The sequence below is a fragment of the Populus euphratica genome, unplaced genomic scaffold (genome assembly GCF_000495115.2).
Source record: "Populus euphratica unplaced genomic scaffold, PopEup_1.0 scaffold97.1, whole genome shotgun sequence".
Lineage (NCBI taxonomy): Eukaryota > Viridiplantae > Streptophyta > Magnoliopsida > Malpighiales > Salicaceae > Populus > Populus euphratica.
This window is the reverse complement of record NW_011499981.1, coordinates 406,221-428,314: the sequence shown is the minus strand read 5'-3', so window position 1 is coordinate 428,314 and position 22,094 is coordinate 406,221. Positions and strand designations below refer to the sequence as shown.

Genomic DNA, 22,094 nt, shown 5'->3' with positions numbered 1-22,094 from the left:
GGCTTTTTAAATCTTCGGCTCCATATGAAAGTTGTAGGTCTATGTCTTACCTTTCCATCCATATAAAGTAGACCTAAATCTGAGATCTACAGCTCTAGATATGACCCAATTACCAAACAGCATTCCGGTTTGAGCTACACCAATATCTCTTTTCTAAGTTTGGCCATCTCTTTGTCCTTTCAATTTCAGTTCTTAAACTCATCAATAAACCAACCTTTTATTTATGTGATAGGCCTGTATTTAAAATGAACATTTACCACAAATTAAAGATATCTTATATTATTGGATATGTTATTATAAAACATGTTTTAGTTAAGGATTTATTGATACTTTAAGTGCAAAATGATGATATAAAACCTTGATAAAAATGTAATTTTAAGTATTAATTATGGCTTTCAAATGGTGCGGTGGAGGCTGCTGACTGGTAGAGTTGTTATGGGGGTGACGGTGGTTCTTCTTCTCTCCTTTGCTTCACTGTGTTGTTTTCTTCCTCTGTTTTTTTGTTCCTTCTGTCAACAATGTTCTTCCTTCTCTGCAGCAGCTTCATGAAGGTGCTGGTGACGGCGACCTGGGGTGCTGATTTTGGTCAATCAATGGTTCTTCTTCCTCTTTTCTGCATGTTTTTCTGCTTTCTTTCTCCTCTCTGTTTCTATTTTCTTTTCCTTGCCTCTGTTTGGTTGCTTCAGTGTGCTGTGAGATGGTTGTAATGGCTTACCTCCTTTTTTCTATTCCTTCTGCTCTCTTTTTTATGTGTTTTGTTCATTTGTCAAAACTTCTCCTTTATGTTTTCTTTTTAATTCTTCCCCTTCTTTGTCTTGTGTCTCCTCTCTCTTCTGCTCCCTTCCCTTTCATATTATTCCCTCTCTCTCGCCCTTTTCTCTCTTCTCCTCTTCCTTACACTCTCCCTCTATGTCCCATTTTTTTCTTTGTTTTCTCCTCACTGTCTCATTCTCCCTTCAATGTTTTTGTCCCTCTTGTTTCATCTTCTTTCTCTGGCTTTTAGAAGCCAAAGAATGCCCTGCAGTGCAACGTTCAACTTGGTAACGGCATGTAGAGGAATAATAGCCATGATACATTCCCCGTAACTAAAGTAATCTGCTATTTTTGTTGCTAAAATGACTTTAAAGAAAGGTGATGAAATATTGCTATGAAACGGCATGGTCTTCATATGAAAATAGATATTTCAGATTTGGTCCTTGGATGTTTTTACAATTTTGTAATCAAGCCCCCCAGATAAATTGTAATTGGATCCCTTGATTTTAGTGTCTTTTTCGATTTGGTCCCTAGTTTCGGATTGTTTCAACCAAGTCTCTAATTTACTATTAAACTTTAATAATTATACAATTAAACCCCTGATTTGACCAAATCATCTCTTTAAAATTATAATTGGACCTCAGAACTTTAATTTCATCTAATAAAAGCATATATTGACTTAAAAATCTATTTTTCTTGCAATTAAACCCTCCATAAATTCAATAAAACCTTGGATAAAATTTAATTGAGTCTATAAATATCTGATTTTAGACTTTTTTTTGCCTGAAATTGAATTTTTCTTGTCAATAAGGCTTTGTTTTGCCTTAAATTGAATTTTTCTTGTCAATAAGGCTTTCATCAGTCAAAAATATATTATCAAATTTCATCCTTTTGGATTTTTGAATCTCCTCAACCAAATGTGGTCTTTTTTCGGCATTCTAGCATCTCTTTCTTGTTCCTATTGTTTTTTGGATTTTTTCTAAATATTTCAACATTCTAGCATGATTTCACTTATGTTGATTGGGTTAATAGTGTTAATGATCAAAAATCCATTAACACTTACTTATTGTATCTTAGCAATACACCTATCTCATGGAAGTTCGGGAAGCAAAGAACAATTACAAGGTATTAAACTAAAGTAGAATATAAAGCTCTTGTTGATAAAACTGCTGAGATTTTGTAGCTTTGTTCTTTGCTCTCAGATCTTTTGTTTTCTCCTACTCCTAAGACTATATTTTGGTATGATAATTTAAGCACTATTTATCTATTTTTACCAAGCCTTTTCCTCGTGTTTTATTTGCTTATCTTCAGTCCAAACTTTATATGAAGTCTTCATTTTTAGCCTGAACGTTATAAAAAGTTTTATTGGAATTACAGGATTATTTCACATATTGGCTTTGTATAGGGTAAGTCTGTGTACTACACTGTATGTTTGTTACTGTACAGAATCCTACAGATATAAATACTAGAGGAGGGCTTTTATCTCTCTTGTTTAAACTTCCTAATATATTCAGAAATCTTATCTCCTACAATCTCTAACTTTAAGTATATTGCAGGCAGCATCTTCTTGCTTTCCTCACTATATACCCATTGCTGGATTCCAGATTAACACCGTTAATTAATTAGCGCTAATATTTATCCCCTGTCCCCTCAACAACTACAAAATCATCGAACTTCCCTAAATAGACCTTTTTCTTGCCTCCTCTACCACCATGCAAACCCCACACACACACACACATGTGGTCAAAACCCTCCTCCTCCTCCTGCTCTCCTGCTAGCTGGGGATGGGTGATGGATCTCTCTCGTGTCCTGTACGTCCATGGTTATTTATTTATTTTGTTTTGTCACCACAAGCTTTTAGGCAAGCTGCCGCTGCTGCTGCTGCTTCCTCTTTGATAGCTGACACTGATGAGATAGTCACAATAACTTTTAGTTCGCGTGTTCAAGTTATGACTATATCTAGCTAGCTAGGGTTAGTGCACGCATGGCATGCCATTGCATTTGCAAGCCATGAATAGTGATAGATAGAATCAAATCATTCCCTTTATTTTTTATATAATATATAGCTTTCAATCTGATTCAGACGTTACCCTCCTGCTGCTGCTGCTGAACTCTGCTTTTCCTATTTCTGTCAATACTCACTTATTTGTAATCATACAATACTATTGATGCTTCTACCTCGGCCCACTTGTAATTATTGCAATCTTGGATGTATCAAGTTAGTATCATCCAACATTAATTCCTTTTGCACCCTCACGAAGGGTGATGGAGCACTGTTGAAACTGGTTAGAAAAATTTTTGTTTAAAATTATTTTTGGTATGTTAATATTAAAAATAAATTTTAAAAAATAAAAAATATTTTTTATATATATATATTGAATAAAAAATATTTTAAAAAATAATATTTATTAAATACTCAAATAAACTGTTATTAACATGGTGTAACATGTTCACAAATAGTGATGAATTTAGTATTCCTTTTTTTACTATTGAAGTTTATGGAAATAGATTAAAAAATTATAAACTATAGCTTTTCTAAACCTAAATTTTTAACATAATTTAATAAAAATTAAATAATATTTAAAATTATAATAATCTAAAACTGAATCCTTGATGATAGCGGTTGTTTACCCTTTTGTTTCATAGTTTAATTGTCAAATGTAGTTTAATTAACGTTAGTGCCCTGCCCTGTCTACTCTTAGATAAAAAAGATCTTGGATTCTAACCTCTCATGTAATGTATATAAAGACTGTAATTTTACATAACCATTTTTTATAATTTATGTTTACTTTATTTTTAATAATAACTTATCATCCTATTCAATAAAAAAAAACTTAATTAATTGAGTCTTGAGTTTGTTTTTTAATAAGCATGTTGGAAGTTTACACAGTTATATATTAATTTTAAAATTTATAGGATTAATTATATATGTAAGTTGACTCTAATATTTATATTAATAAAAAAAATTAAAGACTAAAAGAGTAGCCGCGTAGAGATGTAAGCTGACCATGAGTTTGAAGGGATCCAGCAGTACTGTGCGACTCTCATAATCCCAGCTGTGGCTAGCATGGCATGGCATGGATCGTCAAATATTTTGTTAATTTTTACTGATGATGATTGCAATTTTGAATACGAATTGTATTATTTGTTTTATAATAATAGATTGATTTATTAATAAAATAATTATTCAGATCATAATCAGGAAAAAAAGTAATAAATTAAAAAAACTAAAAACAAATTGAAATAGTATATTAGTAACATCAGAATTTAAGTTTTATTCCTTGTTTTTCTATCTGTATTTATTTAGAGATGAATACTTTTAACAATAAAAATAAAATTAATTTTAATGTATAAAAAATTAAGCTTGTTACTTTTTATCTAACAGGATGAAGAATCAAGTCAAAACTACATCACAATCCACTATTTTAGTATTAAAAACAACTTGATTACTTGTAAGAATCTCATCACTTGTTTATACATATATGTCACTGCTTTATAAGCTTAAAGAAGAAAGATTTCCAAATCAACATGAAAGGAATCTAGCTTAACATTGGATGTGTTTTTTTAATTAAAAATATATTTAAATGATTTTTTTATTTTTTTAGTTTCATATAAAATTCATTTAAAAGAACATGTATACAAATATTAGTTTAATAGTTCTTAAAATAAATAGCATTTTTTTATTTAAAAAAAGGCCAAAACTACCGGCCAAAAAACACTCATCAAACACATTCCATATATAATAATTATATAATTTCCCGGGCCCTGAGCAAATTCCAAAGTCTGCAACACAACACAAAGTTTGATGGGATTCACTGTTCTTTCAGGATCGTACGTCGTACCACGTCTACTTACCTGTAACATGACATCCACCTAATTATTATTATTTTTTATTTTAATATCTATAGATAATATCCTTTTTAATAACCTGTGTCAATGAAGACTAATTCTTCTTAATATTATTTCTAGAATATAGTTCTTATATTGGTAACTCATAGAATTAAAAAAAATAGGTATAATTTTGATAGATATAATTTAAATAATTAAATTTTAAATTTTTTTTCGAAGTTATTAATTTAAGTTTCATAAATCTTAAAATCACTAAAAATTTAAGTGATTATTAATTTTAATAACTGTAAAATTAGTTAATTAGTTAAGATGCTGTAAATTAACCTGTTGATTCACTTGAATCTAAAAAAAATATTTTTAATTACAGCGTCTATCCTGAGAATTGATCCACCTGATTAAGAAAGAGGCGGTTAGAGAGAATAGTCGACGTCTAATTAGTCCATGCACCATTAGACGCAGAATTAATTACTGGAGTATCTTGCTAGCTTGGAGCAAGATGAGCAATGGGACGTGCAGCTGCTGCAGCAGCAGTAGCAGGTAGAGGCAGACGAATGTATTTAATTGGTTTTCATCTCTCCTGCTGCCCATGTCAACCCACGACCGACTGCTGGTTTCTGTCGCCATTAATTGCCCTTTTTCACACCAAGCTCAGCACAAGCTGCATTTTACGGTTCACTGTTTGATAAATCTTTTTTCTTTTTATGTTTTTTACCAAGCTGTGAAAGAACAATTGACCTGATGCATTTTAAGCTTCAGCCAAGGCAGGTCACCAGCTGGATTCTAGCATAGATCACCATGCTTGGCTCACAGTTGCAGTCACAGTCACAGCTCATGAGTTCATCTACTTCCCATGTTCAAGGTCAAGAAGAAGAGATTCCGCGGCCACAAACAGCATTTCAATTGCGTCAATTGCTAGTCACTTGTGCAGACCTCATCTCTCAATCTGACTACTCCGCCGCGAAACGCCTCCTCTCCATTTTGTCCTCCAACTCTTCTCCTTGTGGTGACTCTATTGAGAGGTTGGTTTATCAATTCGTTCGAGCCCTTTCTATCCGCCTCGATAGCCATGGCATCCCCACTAGTACTGCTCCTGCTCCTCATGTTTTCAGTATCAACAACATAGCTAATACTTCTCCTCCTTGCGGTACTGATAATAAGATGTTGAATAGCTATGACTGGGATCAGGAGACTCTTCGGTCTTGCTATTTGTCCTTGAATCAGATCACCCCATTCATAAGATTCAGCCATCTAACAGCCAATCAGGCTATCTTGGAAGCCGTACAAGGAGGGCAGCAAGCCATTCACATCATAGACTTTGAAATCATGCATGGGGTGCAATGGCCTCCATTTATGCAAGCTCTAGCTGATCGACCCAACAACACTCTTTATCCTCCTCCTAGGCTTCGAATCACTGGAACTGGACATGATTTGAACATGCTACACAGGACTGGAGACCGCCTTTTGAAATTTGCTCAGTCCTTGGGCCTCAGGTTCCAATTCCATCCTCTTCTTCTTCTCAACAATGACCCTACCTCTCTTGCCCTCTATCTCCCTTCGGCAATTACTCTTCTCCCAGATGAAGCTCTGGCCGTGAACTGCGTTTCGTATCTTCACAGGTTCCTTAAGGATGATTCTCGTGAACTGCTCCTTTTTCTCCATAAAATCAAGGCCTTGAACCCTAAGGTGGTGACAGTTGCTGAAAGGGAAGCCAACCACAACCAGCCTCTCTTCCTGCAGAGATTCCTGGAGGCCTTGGATCACTACAAAGCTCTCTTTGACTCCCTAGAGGCAACCCTCCCACCAAAGAACAGGGAGAGACTGGCAGTTGAGCAGATATGGTTTGGGAGAGAGATAATGGACATAGTAGCAGCAGAGGGAGAAGGAAGAAGAGAGAGGCACAAGAAGTTTGAGACTTGGGAAATGATGATGAAGAGTGTAGGGTTTAACAAAGTTCCATTGAGTCCCTTTGCACTTTCGCAGGCCAAGCTCTTGCTAAGGCTCCATTATCCTTCAGAGGGCTATCAGCTTCAGATTCTCAAAAATGCTTTCTTCTTAGGTTGGCGGAATCATTCCCTCTTCTCTATCTCTTCCTGGCAGTAGCTAGCATGCATGCTAAAATATCAATAGCCTTATTCTAATTAATCATTAATGTCTCCTCTTATATATCAATGCTAGTTCTCCTATATGAATATAGTAATAATTATCTGTCTTATATTTAGATCAGGAGTTAACTTTTTAATTTCTTTGTTTCTTAATCAATTAATTCAGCTAGAACAATCGATGTATTGTATTCATCTTGAACACAGCATCAATATTATATCGAGGAAGGTGACAGTCAGTTTCCACTGACAATTTAAGCAGTCTCAAAGCATTTAGCGGCATTTTCTGAGAAGATTATCTTGTTTGTCTGCTAATTAATTAAATATCAGTGCAGTGTTGAGGTTGTTATATATGTTTCAATCTTTAATGATAATTAATAATGCTAGCTTTACTTAATTGGAATATACATAAGCTCTATCCATGGTGATGCTTGATCAGTTTTTACTAATTTGCAAGCAAATTAATGACGAGAGAAGAGCCCGCAATTGTTTCCCGAAATTCCTTTGTCTTATTGAATATAGCTAGCTATCTAGCTAGGTAGCTGTGGTTTCAACTTTTTAGATCGAGGGGATGGGTGAACATGAGCTCGAACTAGGGTTTTTTTCTTGTTTTTAGCACCAAGTTACCCCGTATATTCCTATTGCTGTCTTTCATTCCCGCACCATTAATCGGTACCACCCTAATATCTGCCCTTTGTCTCCCCAGCAACAAAATCATCGAAGTTACCAAAATAAACCTTTTTCTTGCCTATACCTTGCCTCCTCTAATGCCATGCATGCAACACATGAAAACTAAGCCTGCACTATATTTAAAATTCTCCCATATTTTGTAAACATGCACCTCTTTGCATGGCCATTGGCATGATGATGCCAGGAAGGGAAGGGCTGTAATTTATCAGAGAATTAATTAGGAGAAGGTAGAAGAAAGATGGTCATGTGGTTTCTTGGTCTTGTAATTTATCACAATCTCCATATAAAAAAATAAAAAAACAGAAGAAAGATGGCACGATAAGCTTTTAGCAGCATGGTTCCTCTCTAATAGCTGACACTGATAAGATGGTCACTAGCTAGCATGGAAAAATCTAAAATCTTAGTTTGCGTGTTCAAGCCAAAGACATGTTTTACGGCTTAGCTACCGCTAGCTAGGGTTGGTGCACCCATGGAGATGTAATCTCTTGCCGTGCTGCTGCCCTTGCCCTCTGCTTTTCCTATTTCTATCATCACTACTAACTCATCTGGCATTTGATCATACATGCAAGAGTACTATTTAGTATTTTACACTATAAGCAATAAGCAAAACTCATGTATACTAGGTCTCTTTCTAACTCTCCTAGATAGTACTCTCACTCTTGATCACCAATAAGCAACTCTTCATATATATTTGTATTCAATAATTTTATATTATGTTGAATTGAGAAGAAGTGAGAGTTAGGACCTCAACTTTTTTTTAAATTGCAAGGGACTAATAAAAAAAATCAAAACTGAAATCCACATCGATTCATATATATGTTGCTTGATAAAAAAAAATTGATGGTTGCCTACTGACTATTTCCATGGCAGTATATAATGCTTTTAGAAATTACATTATAAACAAGAAATAAGAACAATAATTCCCAAAACAAAGTAGCTGTGACAACAAATGTCTAAGATTTGTTTCTGAACTTTGTCTGCAGTATCACTGTCCCTTTGGTGCCAATTAATTAGCGAGGCGTCATCAACAGGAACCAACACAATATGTAAGGGAGCAACGACTATTCATCACACACACACACACACACACAGCTATGATGAATGCTAAGGTGAATGATGAGTTTTTGACAGAACTGTGTACGTATTTAAGCAGGATCATGGTTCAATAGTAACACTTAAAACAAGCGAGTATTTGGTGAGATAAGCTTTGTAGATGGAATGGGAGCAGTTGTCATCTTTTTCTCAAAGCATTTTCCGGGAAGGGTGACTCATATGCAAGCTCAAACTAATTAAAGATATTTTAATATAAGGAGAAAATGAGCTAACTAATACATACATGGAATACAAGTTTATTGAGGGTCATGTAAATATGTGATGAGTTTACGCCGCGTATAATGGAAAAGAAGAGCTTAGAATTTCACAAACTTTTACAACTATATTTAAACTTAATTATCAAATTCATACTGAAAAATTAAGCTTGGTATATTTATGTATACAATTCCTACACCGAAACCCTAATCCTTATTAGGAATTATATGGCTAATATAAAATCCAAATATCCAGCTTCTTTTCATAATAAGCATATGAATCATAGGTACTTACACGTTGTACACACGAAAGGGAGAGCTTATATCCCTATCCTCCTCTCCTCTGCCGTCAATATTTCTTGACATGAGTAGTTAGCCATTCATTTCAGCTCAAGATCTCTTGTACTTGGGCACAACATGTCGGAAAGCTAGCATGTTGTCCTTCAACTATAGGTAGATTTACGTAAGAAATCTCTCAGCATCACTCTAAATTGGATATAATATGAAAGGACACAAATAATAGCAGAAGTAATTGAAGTGGTAAAGCTGGGTCGCATTAAATCAATGAGAAGTGAAATTGTTGTCGACACACGGACAGAAGACAACAGAATCAAACTTAGATTTCAAATAATCTAACACACACACACACACACACACACACACCATGTGCTCATGGTAATTAAATCAGTAATGTAATATGAAACATCAAGGAAAGAGCCCCTTCTGAATTAAGATCAATTATTATTTGATAACATTTAATAACTCCTCAGTTTTATCGAAGAAGAGTACAGCCCTCTGCTGGGTAAGCTTTTGTTTAGTCCAGCCCAATGAAACTCCAAAACAAAAGAGAGGAAAGGTTTATTTCCATTGTAGAAGAAAGCCCTGCAAATATTTGACGACATAAATGAGGCACGCTTAGGGCATGATGCCGGAGATGAAATTTAGAAGGGAGCTTGGCTATGTTACGGGTTCCAGAGAAGTCGTGAATGGGTAAGACTAAGACAACCCGTACATCTTTGGGCTTTGAAAGGGTAAGCGAGTGGGAATCATGGTTGGTCAAAAGGGTAAATTTAGTCTATAATTCAAATCTAAGAAATCCATGATTCGAAATCTAAATTACATTAGAGGTTTAATTTGAACCCAACAGAAAAATTGACCTGATGAAACTAAATTTTGATTAACTTGTAATTCAATTAACTTAGTAAAACATGGCCAAATCAACATTGATGAATTTAAAAAATATTATTATTTTGATAAAAAGTATTTATCAAAAGCTACGTATTTTTATATTTAGGGTGGTGGTAATTATCAAACAACAATTAAGCTAAAACAATCATTAGAAATTTATGACAGAAAATGGAGTGGGTGGGGGTGGGGGGGTGTGTAAACTTTGGAAAAGCTGACAGGATATTATCGCCCCTGAGAACATCACAGGCAGGAAGGTTGAGGACTTGGGAGGCGAAAATCTCTGTATTCTGAAGGCACGTCCATTGTTGATCATCAACCACACAGGAGAAGATAAACATGCTGCTAGCTCTATGTAGTATATACTTGGACGGGATGAAATCATCAGCTATATAAGACATGCAATCCTGCAGCTTTGAAGCATTTGCATCAGAATTCTGACTACTTCCCACTGCTGATCCCACCACCACAGCTTTACCAGCGCCACACACAAGTGCAATATGTTCAGAAGAACTGATCGCAGGGAAAGTGAAGGTGATTCTCTCTGGAGGTGGTTTTGGAGAGACTGATGTAACCCATTCCTGATTTTCCTTGAGGAGTGGATGTCTAGGGAAAAGAGAAGCTACATGCCCATCCAGACCGTGCCGCTAAGCATCCGATCAAACTTTGGGAATCCACTCAATGAAGATTTATCTACCACGCCAGTATGAACTAAAAGTTTGAGACAGGTTTCATAATCATCAGGTGCACCCTCAGCAGACAAGGCATTGTTGATGGCATAAGCATCACCTGGGAGGATTGGTAGCTGCAAAACATTCAAGGGAAAAACAAGTTCATTTCCTCAAAAAATGGCATTTATCAGCATAGAAGTATAGATTATCCACAAAAGAAAAGGGTTCAAGCTCACATTGTCCTTTATCACAAACAAAATAGATTATTACACTTGCAAACCAGATAAATTTCCAGCTCTCCCATACTGCCCAAGAGAAGAAACTCAACACAATAAACACAGTTGAAGGAAAAGGCCATGGAAACATTTCAAACAAAAAGACTATAAATGAATGTTATGGCAGTAGGCTTTCCAATACATTTAGTGGTTGTTACATTTGCTTAGACAAATAATAGTCTATCTAAAATTCTCATCAATACACCAATCCAATTTGGGTCTTTATATATCTCCTTAAGAACTAAATAACCTAATTAAGAACTAATCAGAAAAGAGAGAGATTGATGTGAAAAAACAGGTTCAAAAATATCCTAAAGTTGAAACACAATAAAAAAGTTCAAGCGATTCCAGGTTGCAAAATTGAAAAATCTTACTGGGAAAGGCCAGTGGACCGAAGAACCAGGCTAACGCTATCTTCTTTTACAAAACCGGGGAAGGAACAATGCACACACGTGTGTTGTGATCTAGATGGGTTTCTAAAATCAAACCCTCTCTACCCCCCTTCAGGGGCAAAAATGAAGAGTTCATAAGATAGTTTATACAACTGCTATTCTGACATGAAAATCTTCTAACAAGCCTATCATCTAACATTGCTAGAAATCAATGGCAATGCAGACTGGATCAGATCTTGCAACTTGATAGTCAATCTGGAGACCGTATTCTTGAACATTTCGCAGGAAATTATCTCCTCAGCAGAAAAGTCAGCTTGCTGCAGTGCATGGAGCTGCCTCTCCAAGTACCTACTAAGACTAGCCTCTGTGATGTTAATGAGAATGAGAGAAGGATTTGTGTGCATAAATTTGGTAATGAGAAATCCTGCTAGGATCTGCTGATCACCCTTCACAAGCTCTGAAATGAAGCAGGGGAACATGATTCTTCTGAAAAATAATAACACGTCTTTCTCTGTGTTTACATGTTCATTTGTTCCCTTGTTCATGATTGTTAATGACTGAGCTTCCTGACTCTGGCGTGAGAAATTCCCAACCAAATAGCAGAGATAAGAGAAAGTAGTGCTGTAAGAGGTTTTGGCGATTATAGTTGAGATAACCCCAGAAGATAACACGAGCATTAAGAACTCATGGTCCCTGCCAGCCGAGTCCGAAATCCCTCCTTGTTTCAGCTTGTCTTCAACTACATCCAAACACCGCAACTGTATCGCCTCATAAGGCAGAAGAAGCACCATTTTTAGAGCCAAAAAAGTATCCTTCTCAAGTACAGCCTGGCTCAAGCTCCTAGCATCACCTTCATCAAGCAATATTCCATAAGATTTTGAAAGTGATCGATCAATCAGCCTTGACACATCCTTAAACTGGGACAACCCGATGAGCTTTTTGAAAATTTCCATCCAACAAACATGTAAAGGATGAAAATGATTAGAATTCTCTGTCTTCTCTTTCTCAGGAGCTTCTTCATCCTGAAAGCTTTCCCATCCTCCATCCCAACCATCATTACTCCAGCAATTTTCTGCTTCTGTTGCTTCTGTGGTATCTACTTCATCTTTTTCCATTACAAAAAAACCTTCCCACTCTTCTAAAATGCCTATCAATGCATCAAAATGAGGTTCTGTACAGGAAGATGCACACAACTTCAAGAAGCAAGAGACTGCAGTCTCAATATTCACGAGATCATCAGGGGTAATTTCTATCCTAGGGGATATGGAGGATGCAAGCTGAGATGATTTGAGGGCAACCAGTGTACTTGTAAACCCGCTAGAAGTATCTACATGATCAGGCAACCCCTGATTTGCAGAAGTCTCACTCTTTTTACTGGTAGAGAGCAACCCATCCCATCCTTCCCATGATAATAGATTAGATTCTAGCTCTGTAGGGAAGCCCTTAATGTTTCTACCTGTTATGAACTGCATAATCTCTAGAACATATACTCGAACATGGCTAGGGAGCTCCAAATTATTAGAGAATTGAGCCATTCTTTCCCAAACTGCATGCCTGACTCTTTGCAAATCCTCTATTTGACCTTCCAACTTACTCAGAGATGATAAAAATTGATACAAATTCTGGTGTTCATGGGATCCACCAACCAAATCTCTTAGAATCGGCTCCAACATATTTATATAGAGATGAGGAAGATCCAGGGATTCATTGTCAGCAGTTGGAGCTGAACTGATGGCACACTTCGTCATTGCTTCCAAGAATACTTCTGAAATGGCTCCAAACCCGCAACCAGCATATAACATAGATCTACAGAAAATTGGTATCTCAACAGAAAAATCACCAATTAAACCACAGCTTGCATAACCAATTAAGGTGCCCCAGACCTGACTTGGTGAAACACGGTCCTTCATCACCATCCTCATAAAAACCTTCAGACCACTAGATAAGAACTCTGGATCAAACCTGAATTTTCCAACTGACCTGTCATTTAACAACATTTCCTGCATTTCTTCGCTCAATTTAAGCCAAAAGTTCAATAGGATGATGAGGCAATCCTGCCATTTTGAGTCATCTGGTATACTCTCATGAGAATCATGCAGTGGTATAATCACTGTGATGTATTGCTTCATAATATCTAAAGAATCTGAAAGTGCCAAAAGCCTGATATATGTTCTACAAAAATCATAGGTTTAATCCAGTCAACTCATAAAGTCCTGAAACTTTTCAGCATTTCTGACATCAAACTCTGTTCTAAGTCTATTTACCAAATTCATCAATAAACTCATCACATAATGTTTGTAGACATCTGGCCACAGTATGACACCTTCCGGTACTGAATCAGTGTAGATACTGACCAATGCTTGTACCATTTTTGCCAAGGCTTCCACGCTAAATTCATCAACACGTGAAAAGACTTCCTTTCGGAAAGACTGCAAATTTAAACCATCTAATCCAGCAACATTCTTAAAGTTTAGGTTATTAATAAAGGAAACCCTTTGACATTCTTGTTCAAACACCTTGTACAAATGAGCTAATTCAAGAGCAGACAAATTTGATGAATTTGGATGAGCTGTTGACAATGATTCTTTGGTTTCTTCCAGCCGCAAGTAGCAATCAGAGAGGAGGCCATATATACATGCAAGGCATATCTTGTTGCACCCATCAATTGTGGGGTATACAACCAAGGAGATAGTTTTGATGGTTTCAGAACCACAGCCAACTATTTCTTCCTTGACCTCTGAAATTTCAGCCTTAATATCATCATCAGTCCAAACCTCAGAAACAAGAAAATAACTTAGATACCATTGTAGCACCTGCAGGACAGAGAAAATACATTATATAACAAGTAAAGAGAGCAAGTAGATGTCTCCTCCAAGCATAAAGATATTTACACACTTAAAATACCTCAGTGTGATTTAATCCATAGGCATCGACCAATTTTAACATGTCCCTTATAATGTGCTTCTTTTCCAACTTTACTGATTCAATCAAGGAGAAAATAGCACTCTTGATGTAGTCAAGGTCACCAGACAGAAAACGCCCAGTTTCAACTCCAGGAATGATTTTCTCCAACACTCTAGATTGTTCAGCTACACGTTTTTTTTCTTCCAATTTAAACTTCCATTCCCTCCAAAACGTGGACTGTTCTACAGCGATTTTGGTCATTTCATCTGCATTCAATAGGCAAAACAACAAACAGGAGAAATACCATCATTGCACTGGAAATAACATTGAGTGTTATTTTATTAAGAGATGATATTATAAATAGGGCCATATTGAACTTGTATGCCAAGTAGATTTTTCAAGTCATGTAAAGGACTAAATCCAATCACCTGAACTAGGTACTTTGTGCTTCTCTTTAAACTTCCTCAGCAGTAGCTCTCTCCTCTGAGCCGGACCCTTGCACTCAACTCCAGAGTTATGTAATAAACTGTATGTCATTCCCACATTCATGATGCTGCAAATTTCTTGGTAATTCTCCCGCATCTTTAGCTGCTCTTCTATTATTGCTACTAAGATGCTCTTCTATTATTGCTACTCCACTGAAGGCATCCACGAGATTCAATAAGAAAGAGCACCCTGTGATGTCTTCCTCTTCAGTAGCAGGTGGTTCTATGATTGATTTTGCCAGAGGCAATAACATCATCTCTGGGAGCAAAACCATTTCTTGCCAGCCAGGACAGGATAGTTACCCCAGCTTCTGTTCTTATGCTGACATAATGCTTTCCAGGGATAAAGTTGGAAATTTTCTTACCATTTTCTGCTTTCTTACTCAATTCAAGCAACCATGGGAGTTGAATAGTCGCAAAAGATAGAAGTTTTCCATTTTCCCGCAAAAAAGATTCCAGATCAGTTCCACTATCCACATGCCAGTTTTTAGTAACAAAAGAAAGTGTATTTTTAATGTTACTGAAACAAACTTCTTGATCTCCACTGCCTGCTCCTCCAACCAGTTCAGAGAAATCTTTGAGGTCAACTATTTCTTCTATTCCATGAGCTGGGAGTGATGTAATGGAGGAACCTTGATCTGAGAAGCTGGACGGACTTGTCCCAGTCAAGATAGACAAATTCTCACACTGGCCTTGCATATCAAGATCTTTCCACGCATGAAGCAACTCGCCAATAGATTCCTCATCACAATGACTCAAAGCAAAACCTAGCAGCTGTTTTCGAGAGCCTATATCAATATTTTCAAGGGCAGGACCCCTTGCTATTGCAGCACATAGATCCCAAACAGGACCATACCCTTTTTTGGCAAGAACAAGGCAGAGATCAAATGCCAATTGCAGATCACCTGCCACTGCAGCTTCTCTAGCAATAGCTTCCTGAACAGTACATATATCATCTGAAGAGTTCAACCCAAGAAGTTTGGCAACCTCAATGAGTTCATCAACATGTAGATAAGCTCCAGCTTGGCTAGTGATTGCCATTTTGATGATCTCCATAGGATCCTTTATTTGCCTGAACTGCATGGGTAGTAGAGTCACTCCAAGGTAGGGAAGTTTAACAGTGAGAGCATCAATTAAATCAGCCTCTGTCTGAACATTTCTGCTATTTGGAAATAAATTAAGGCATTCCTTGGCCTTCCAGATCTGAAACAAGTTGCAGAAATATAATCAATCAATTTATACAGGAAGATAGCCATTTGACAAACGAATCATGTCAGCTGGAATTCAATGAGAATATAAATCTAAATAAGCCAGAATTACTACCTACAATAGTGATAATAAAAGAATTTACAGAGAGCTTTTTTTTAATATGTTTATATATAAATATTTATATTTGTAATAATATATATACCCCAATAGCACCCCATAACAATGATGAAAACAGTACTGTATATTATAATGTTGCTTGTAAGAAAATTTAGAAAAACTATATGTTACCATTACTTATTCCATAAAGTATGTTATAGCATCGTGGAAATAGGCACACCAAAAAGATATGACATGTTAATAGCTAGAAAATTCATTTTTTGACATATAATGAACAATAAACCAAAAGATTTTCACCAATGCACAGATATCTAATAAAAAATAGCTGCTGTCATACAAGAGTGCCTTTCAAACAATTCCTAGCAAAACAAAACATGGCATACTAAATAAATATTCAAATTCAGAACGAGTGGATTTATGATGGATATATAAAGAGAAAACATATCAAATTATTGCCAGATATCTCAAGCCATAACAAAGCTTAACATGTGTGCTTGCTTCAGAGCAAGAGAGACTTGAAGCTGAGAAGAAGTACTCCCGTGCTGCTTGAATAACAAGATTTTCTGCTTTCTCTGATGCTAAGGCTACGGAACTTGTACCTTTCAGATAATTTCTTGCAAGAGAAAATTTCCCAGCTTTCAGCATTCCTCTGCAGAATTCCACAAGCATATACTCTGGGTTGAGGAAAGGAAAAACCTTCTCTCGCAAGCATTGCACATCACGCCACATGTTTGCCCAATCATTATCTGATCGACCTGGCTGTCTCCGAACAAATTTTGAGAGTATAAGACGAAGAATCTGTTTTACACCTTTTTCATCTGCATGAGCTTCCAGGAAAAACTTCACTGGCTTTGGAACCTGAAACAAACAATTCAATGCTATCACATTAGTGCGAACAAATTACAAGAGCAGTTAATGGCTCTCAACCACACAATCTGCATTGCAGTCTCACTTTTAGAATGCTGAAAGCCTCAAAAAAAAATTCATTTATCATTATTGTTCCACAAAATTAAAGTAAATAACATGTTAGAGAGTGAAGATGCCTGAATAGAAACACATATCTAATGATTCCATTACTTGATGCTTGAAATGAATTCCCTGATCAAAAGAAGCATGGGCCATAGAAAACAAATGACAAACCTGATACAATGCCAAAAGCCTCCCTGCTTCAATATGACCTTCAGCAAGTTTTAGTCGTTTCTCAAGGCCCTCAATAGATATTCCAACATCTGTTAAGGTGAAATGCTATTGATTATTTTTTTTATCATTGATAATTCCAAAATCAAAGAAAGCCGAACAATCTCCATAATAAAAATGCACACATAAATATGCCATTTGTTAAGTGTATTTTGATCTTTCTATACATCTGTCTTCAGCAGAATATATTAGTCATTAAAGCCAAGACTCTAGAATATACAAGGGGAACTTAAAAAGAAAAGTATAGTTTCAGATCCAGGAAAAGTGATAAAGAAAACCCATGTTACCACAACTTCTGAAATTAAAAGCAACCCAAACTTGAGAGCAGAACTTAATTGGAATGATCTTTATCTTCTTAGCCAATTCCCATGTCAAGTTGGAAGTGTCATAACTACATCTTTGGGTTAATAAGAATCTATATGCATTACACAGACTTTACCTTGCTTCTGTGGGAGCTTTGTCAATAAGGCAGCCATTATACTCCATCTATCTGTAACAGTGCACAAATAAATGCACTGCAATGCACAATCTACAGCTTCAATCTCGTCCTTGAAGAAACCATTAACATGCAATTCCCTGCATCCTTCCTCAATAACCATCAAGCATATGTCCAGTTTATTCTCCGAAGCAATTTCCTTCAGCCATTTAACCAGAAATGAATCGCCCATGTGAACTGAGGGAAAATGCCCATCTATATCCTGATCTTTAGTAACAGGGATGTTGTGAAACCTATTTTGCATAAATGGAACTGCCCTATCATGCAGTTTTTTTACCACATTTTCCTCTTTCACTCCCTTAAGCATCATTCTGAATTTTTCATAATCAGATAATTGTTCCCAGGAGATAAGGCTCATATTGGAACATGTGTCAGCATCATTTTCATCTGAATAAATGAGCTGGTGCAAGTATAGAATATCTTCATGAAACTTCTGTAACTCAGAGATGCCTTTGCGGCAAGCAAAATCAATCAAGAAGAGACAGTTGTCAAGCTGGCCACTGCAGCTATCAATATCTCTAGCTCTACACCTGTACCACTCAGAAAGTTCACTAGATGACGGCCAAAGATAACCAAGGCACAGTTTGACAATGGGCTCAGTTCGGATCTGGATGCCAATCTCATGATTCTCAGGTGGCCTATTGATAAAGTTTACCATCTCCTCACATTCTATCCAATCTTCTTCCCTAAGAGCAATTCTTGGGGGAGGAGATCTCCCAGGAAGAAGCTGCCATAGGTTTGAACAGGAACAGTTTCAGGAATAGCACTTAATATTTTCAACATTGAAGGAGATAGCGAATACGGATGACGCTTGAAGAGGAGGTTTAGGGCACCGATTTTCCCACTTTCAGCAAGTGCTATGGCAGCTTCACTGACAAGTATAACACGGAATTTGCTATATTCCTGTACAGAAAACCTGCACAAAGACTAAGTCAATAAGCAGTCAGTCAATACAAGTAATAATTTAAAAGTAATTCCAGAATACTTAATGCACTATTTCTTTAATCACATAAGAAACTTCCAGCAATGATAAAAATAACAACAGCAGAATAATAAAACCCATAGCATTATAAAATCATTGTACCAAAGCTTTTCACATATGAAAGAAAAGAATCAAATCATACATGTAGATTTAACATCTTCAATTATCCAAATTAAACAAAAATATGAAATTGGAACTTAATCGAGAAATTTGCATGAGATTTTTCTGCTTGTAGCTTATAGAAACAGCTTCAATATCTAAGAAAGAATAGTTGGATGTCTTTTTATCCACAACATCTGTAGGAACTAGTGTAGCATGCATATGCACCAAGGTATTTAGCCTGTTTCGCAAGTAAAGGTTCATAAAATATATCAAAATGGTTGTCCAGATCTGATGCCACGTTCTATCTTATTGTTATTTGCAAACCATGAGGGAGAAAGGTGTTGAGTTTCCAGAGAACATAATACCTGCCCATGTTTATCCCCATATAGGTCTCTAGCCTGTCCCTGAATTGCAACAGCTGAAGTCTAGCATTACGAAAATCCCAGATCTGGCTCCCTTTATCAGATTTTGACTCTGAAAAACAGAATTGATCAGTTACATGCAGCCCATATGAAAGTAAAGCTTTTACAGCATCTTCTGTTGGTCCAACCTTATCAACACATTCAGAAATGACAAAACTGTGATCCTTTATTTTGGACAAAAACATATTTATATCATCTTTTCCTTGGCCAGAGTGCAACCACTGAGATTTCAAAACTTCATCTCTGTCCAAACTATGATGATTGGCAAAGTTCAAGGCAGCTTGATATTTAAGACTACTAATTAAGATATTGTACATTTCAGGAACAGATATCTTTGAAAGTGAGATCAGACTCCAGCGCAACTGGGAAACATCAAATTGATCACTTCTGCCTCCCATGATCTGCTCTACATTGTGTGCATCACCTGATTCTCTGCTATGATTAGATGGGATTTTGCTATCTAAAACAAATATGTGTCCTTGAAACTGCTGTATTCTATCCAAAACAATAATTGAATATAGATGGTCGTCCTCTTGAAACTTTAAGCCAGTAACAATATCAAGCATGATCACAGTGCCGCCATGATTTGCAATAGTCATGATGTGGTCAGACCACCAAGTAAAATCCACAACATCACTTAAAACCTCATTCTGTCCGTTTGTTAAGTTACTGGTTCCTTGTGAACCTAATTTCTCTTCACCAGAAAATATCAAAAGTGAACGGCTTTCTTTATCCATCTTGAATATGTGCAAGCATCCTGATATATCTAAAGTGGCGACAAACTTGCCAAGTGGTGAAATTAGCACCTTTGGACATGCTAGTATGGCATCTCTTGATTTGGAGTATAAGCCTTCAAACTGAATAGAAGACAATGGTTCCAAATCAAAGTTTTGACTTCTCCACCAAAGAGAAAGAGTGCAAGATCCTGAAAAAAAATATTAGAATATAAAATCAAAATCTGGGTGATATGATTTAAAACGGAAAAGAAAGTAAAAAAAAAATGACTTTCCAAGCTGCCTGAGGTGGTCTTGTACATCTTTAATTTCACCATCTACATTTTTGCCTATGCAAATTGCATTACAATTTCATGAACCAAAATATCAGTTAGAATATTACTTTTTTCCTTTTCAATTTTAGTATGCTCCAGAGAGTAAAGAAAAAAATGGAGAATCTCAATACCCTGTGTGAGTATCCATATGTATGGGCTAGACACAAGGATTTATCTGAAAATTAAAGTAATCATCTGCTTAACAGGACTAAAACCTAAGATCTTCCCTTGAGGAATGCAAGTCAGGCTACAAATAATAACATGCTTTGGTACTTGCATATATAGAATATAGTTGGAAACTTAAACTCTTATAAGAGATTAAACGAGTTGACAGGCATCCCCCTACATGAAGGTTAGAAAAATAAGATAAATTGATATTCAAAATTCTGATATTGTTCAGAAACTAGAGAAATCATTGCATTCTGGTGTCTATCCAGTCAAATGTACATTTATTGAATCATATTACATCAATTACACAAACCTCTCTATAAATTCAAACTCTAAAGCACCACAATGAAAACAAAGATGACTAAAACATACCAGCAGAATTTCCACCAGTTAATTCCGAGAGGCCAACTGCACTACCAACAGCAACAAGCAACAAACATTCCGAACTATAGTCAAAGCAGAAAACATCCTTAGGAAACTTCCCCGGCAACTTCACCTCGCTATTTGAAACAGAAGCACTTAGCTCTGTACCAATCTCAATTTGACGAAGACATCCATCTGCTGTGATAATAACAAAACTACACCTGAAAAACTTTTCAACCAACTAATCATCCATCAAAATCACTTAACTTCACAAATGATCAACACACAAATTCATGAACACTTACAAACAAGACCGCCGCTGCGCATCCTTATCATCATCATCCTGCGGAATCAACCCTGCTATCGACGAACTCACTTTTAACTGCCGTCTACTAATTCTCGTAATCTCTTCCCCATTCACTTTGATAAAATAAACCGTATCACTATCATCAACAACTCCTAAAACACCATGAGTTTCCGACCAAACTCCGCACGTAAACACACCACCACTGCTACCTGACATAAAATCCAGAAACAAATCAACAGAACAAAAAAAAATAAGAATAAAGAAATTATTAAGGATCTGAACTTGTAATTGACAACGTAACTAAAATTAAAGTCTTACAGGTGAAAATGCCGTGAGGTTGCTGATAATCATTCTCTTTGGAAAAAATCGTAATTTGATTTGCACTTGCAACAGCAACATATTCACCTCTCGGAGATATAAACAGCGACAAATTCCTCTTAATTCTTGTCGCTAATCTTGAATAATTAGCATTGTAATTTCTGTAATCACTCCATTTATCTTTGATTATCGACCAAAAACCGACCCGGTTTACCTGAATTGTTCACAGAAAACACGAATCAATACGTTAATTGTGATTAAGAAGTAGAGATTAAAGCGAAGAGAGAGAGATCGAGAGACCTTGTTGGAGTGTTGAAGAGGAGGGTAATTAGGAGTGTAAGGTCTGGAGACATGAAGACGTGTCTCGTAAAGCACTTCGTCTTCCACCATTGACGATGGTAGACGACGCCGTTTCTGTGTGGCAAGACGGAGAAACAACCGGCAGAAGGAAGGAGGGTGGTGATGCTTCCTTCTTCTTCTTCTTCTTTCTCCAAACTTGAAGAGAAAGGCCCATTGCTAATCAGGAAAGACTGGGCGTTTAAAGCCCATTTGTAATAACCTTCGGCGTTTTTGCTTTTACTTGTAGCATCATTGTTAGAATTTATAAAAGAATTGGAAATGTGAACATCAAAATATTTAAAAATAAATAAAAATTGATGAGAAAAAAAACAAATTATCATAAATTAAAAACCAAATAAGCCAAATAATAGCATATTATAACCAAATCATCCCCTAGTTGAACATTCTCACCATAA

At 36.3% G+C, this 22,094-nt stretch overlaps 2 protein-coding genes across 3 annotated transcripts; one reads left to right on the top strand and one right to left on the bottom strand.

Annotated features, from left to right (window-relative positions):
• Positions 1–5,219: 5,219 nt before the first annotated feature.
• LOC105139787 (scarecrow-like protein 18) lies at positions 5,220–6,823 on the top strand. Of its 2 annotated transcripts, XM_011046394.1 has the most exons (2): positions 5,220–6,092; positions 6,219–6,823. In XM_011046394.1, the coding sequence occupies exons 1-2, from the start codon at positions 5,398–5,400 to the stop codon at positions 6,700–6,702; spliced, it is 1,179 nt and encodes a 392-aa protein (XP_011044696.1). In that variant the 5' UTR covers positions 5,220–5,397; the 3' UTR covers positions 6,703–6,823. The 2 variants fall into 2 exon arrangements, with proteins under 2 accessions (XP_011044696.1, XP_011044695.1); XM_011046393.1 differs by having other exon boundaries at positions 5,220–6,823.
• A 3,101-nt stretch (positions 6,824–9,924) lies between these two features.
• LOC105139830 (MAG2-interacting protein 2) lies at positions 9,925–21,892 on the bottom strand. Its single transcript, XM_011046438.1, is given in 16 exon segments — positions 9,925–10,688; positions 10,791–14,034; positions 14,126–14,391; positions 14,554–14,733; positions 14,765–14,853; positions 14,855–15,813; positions 16,435–16,794; positions 17,077–17,165; positions 17,573–18,361; positions 18,364–18,556; positions 18,774–18,951; positions 19,079–20,060; positions 20,724–20,935; positions 21,020–21,230; positions 21,340–21,553; positions 21,640–21,892. Coding segments are annotated over 15 exon segments (7,437 nt in total). The 5' UTR covers positions 21,730–21,892; the 3' UTR covers positions 9,925–10,688; positions 10,791–11,409.
• Positions 21,893–22,094: the final 202 nt, after the last annotated feature.

Bases quoted from the DNA above. Each gene is read 5' to 3' on its own strand.
- LOC105139787 (XM_011046393.1), top strand. From the start codon at position 5,398: ATGCTTGGCTCACAGTTGCAGTCACAGTCACAGCTCATGAGTTCATCT.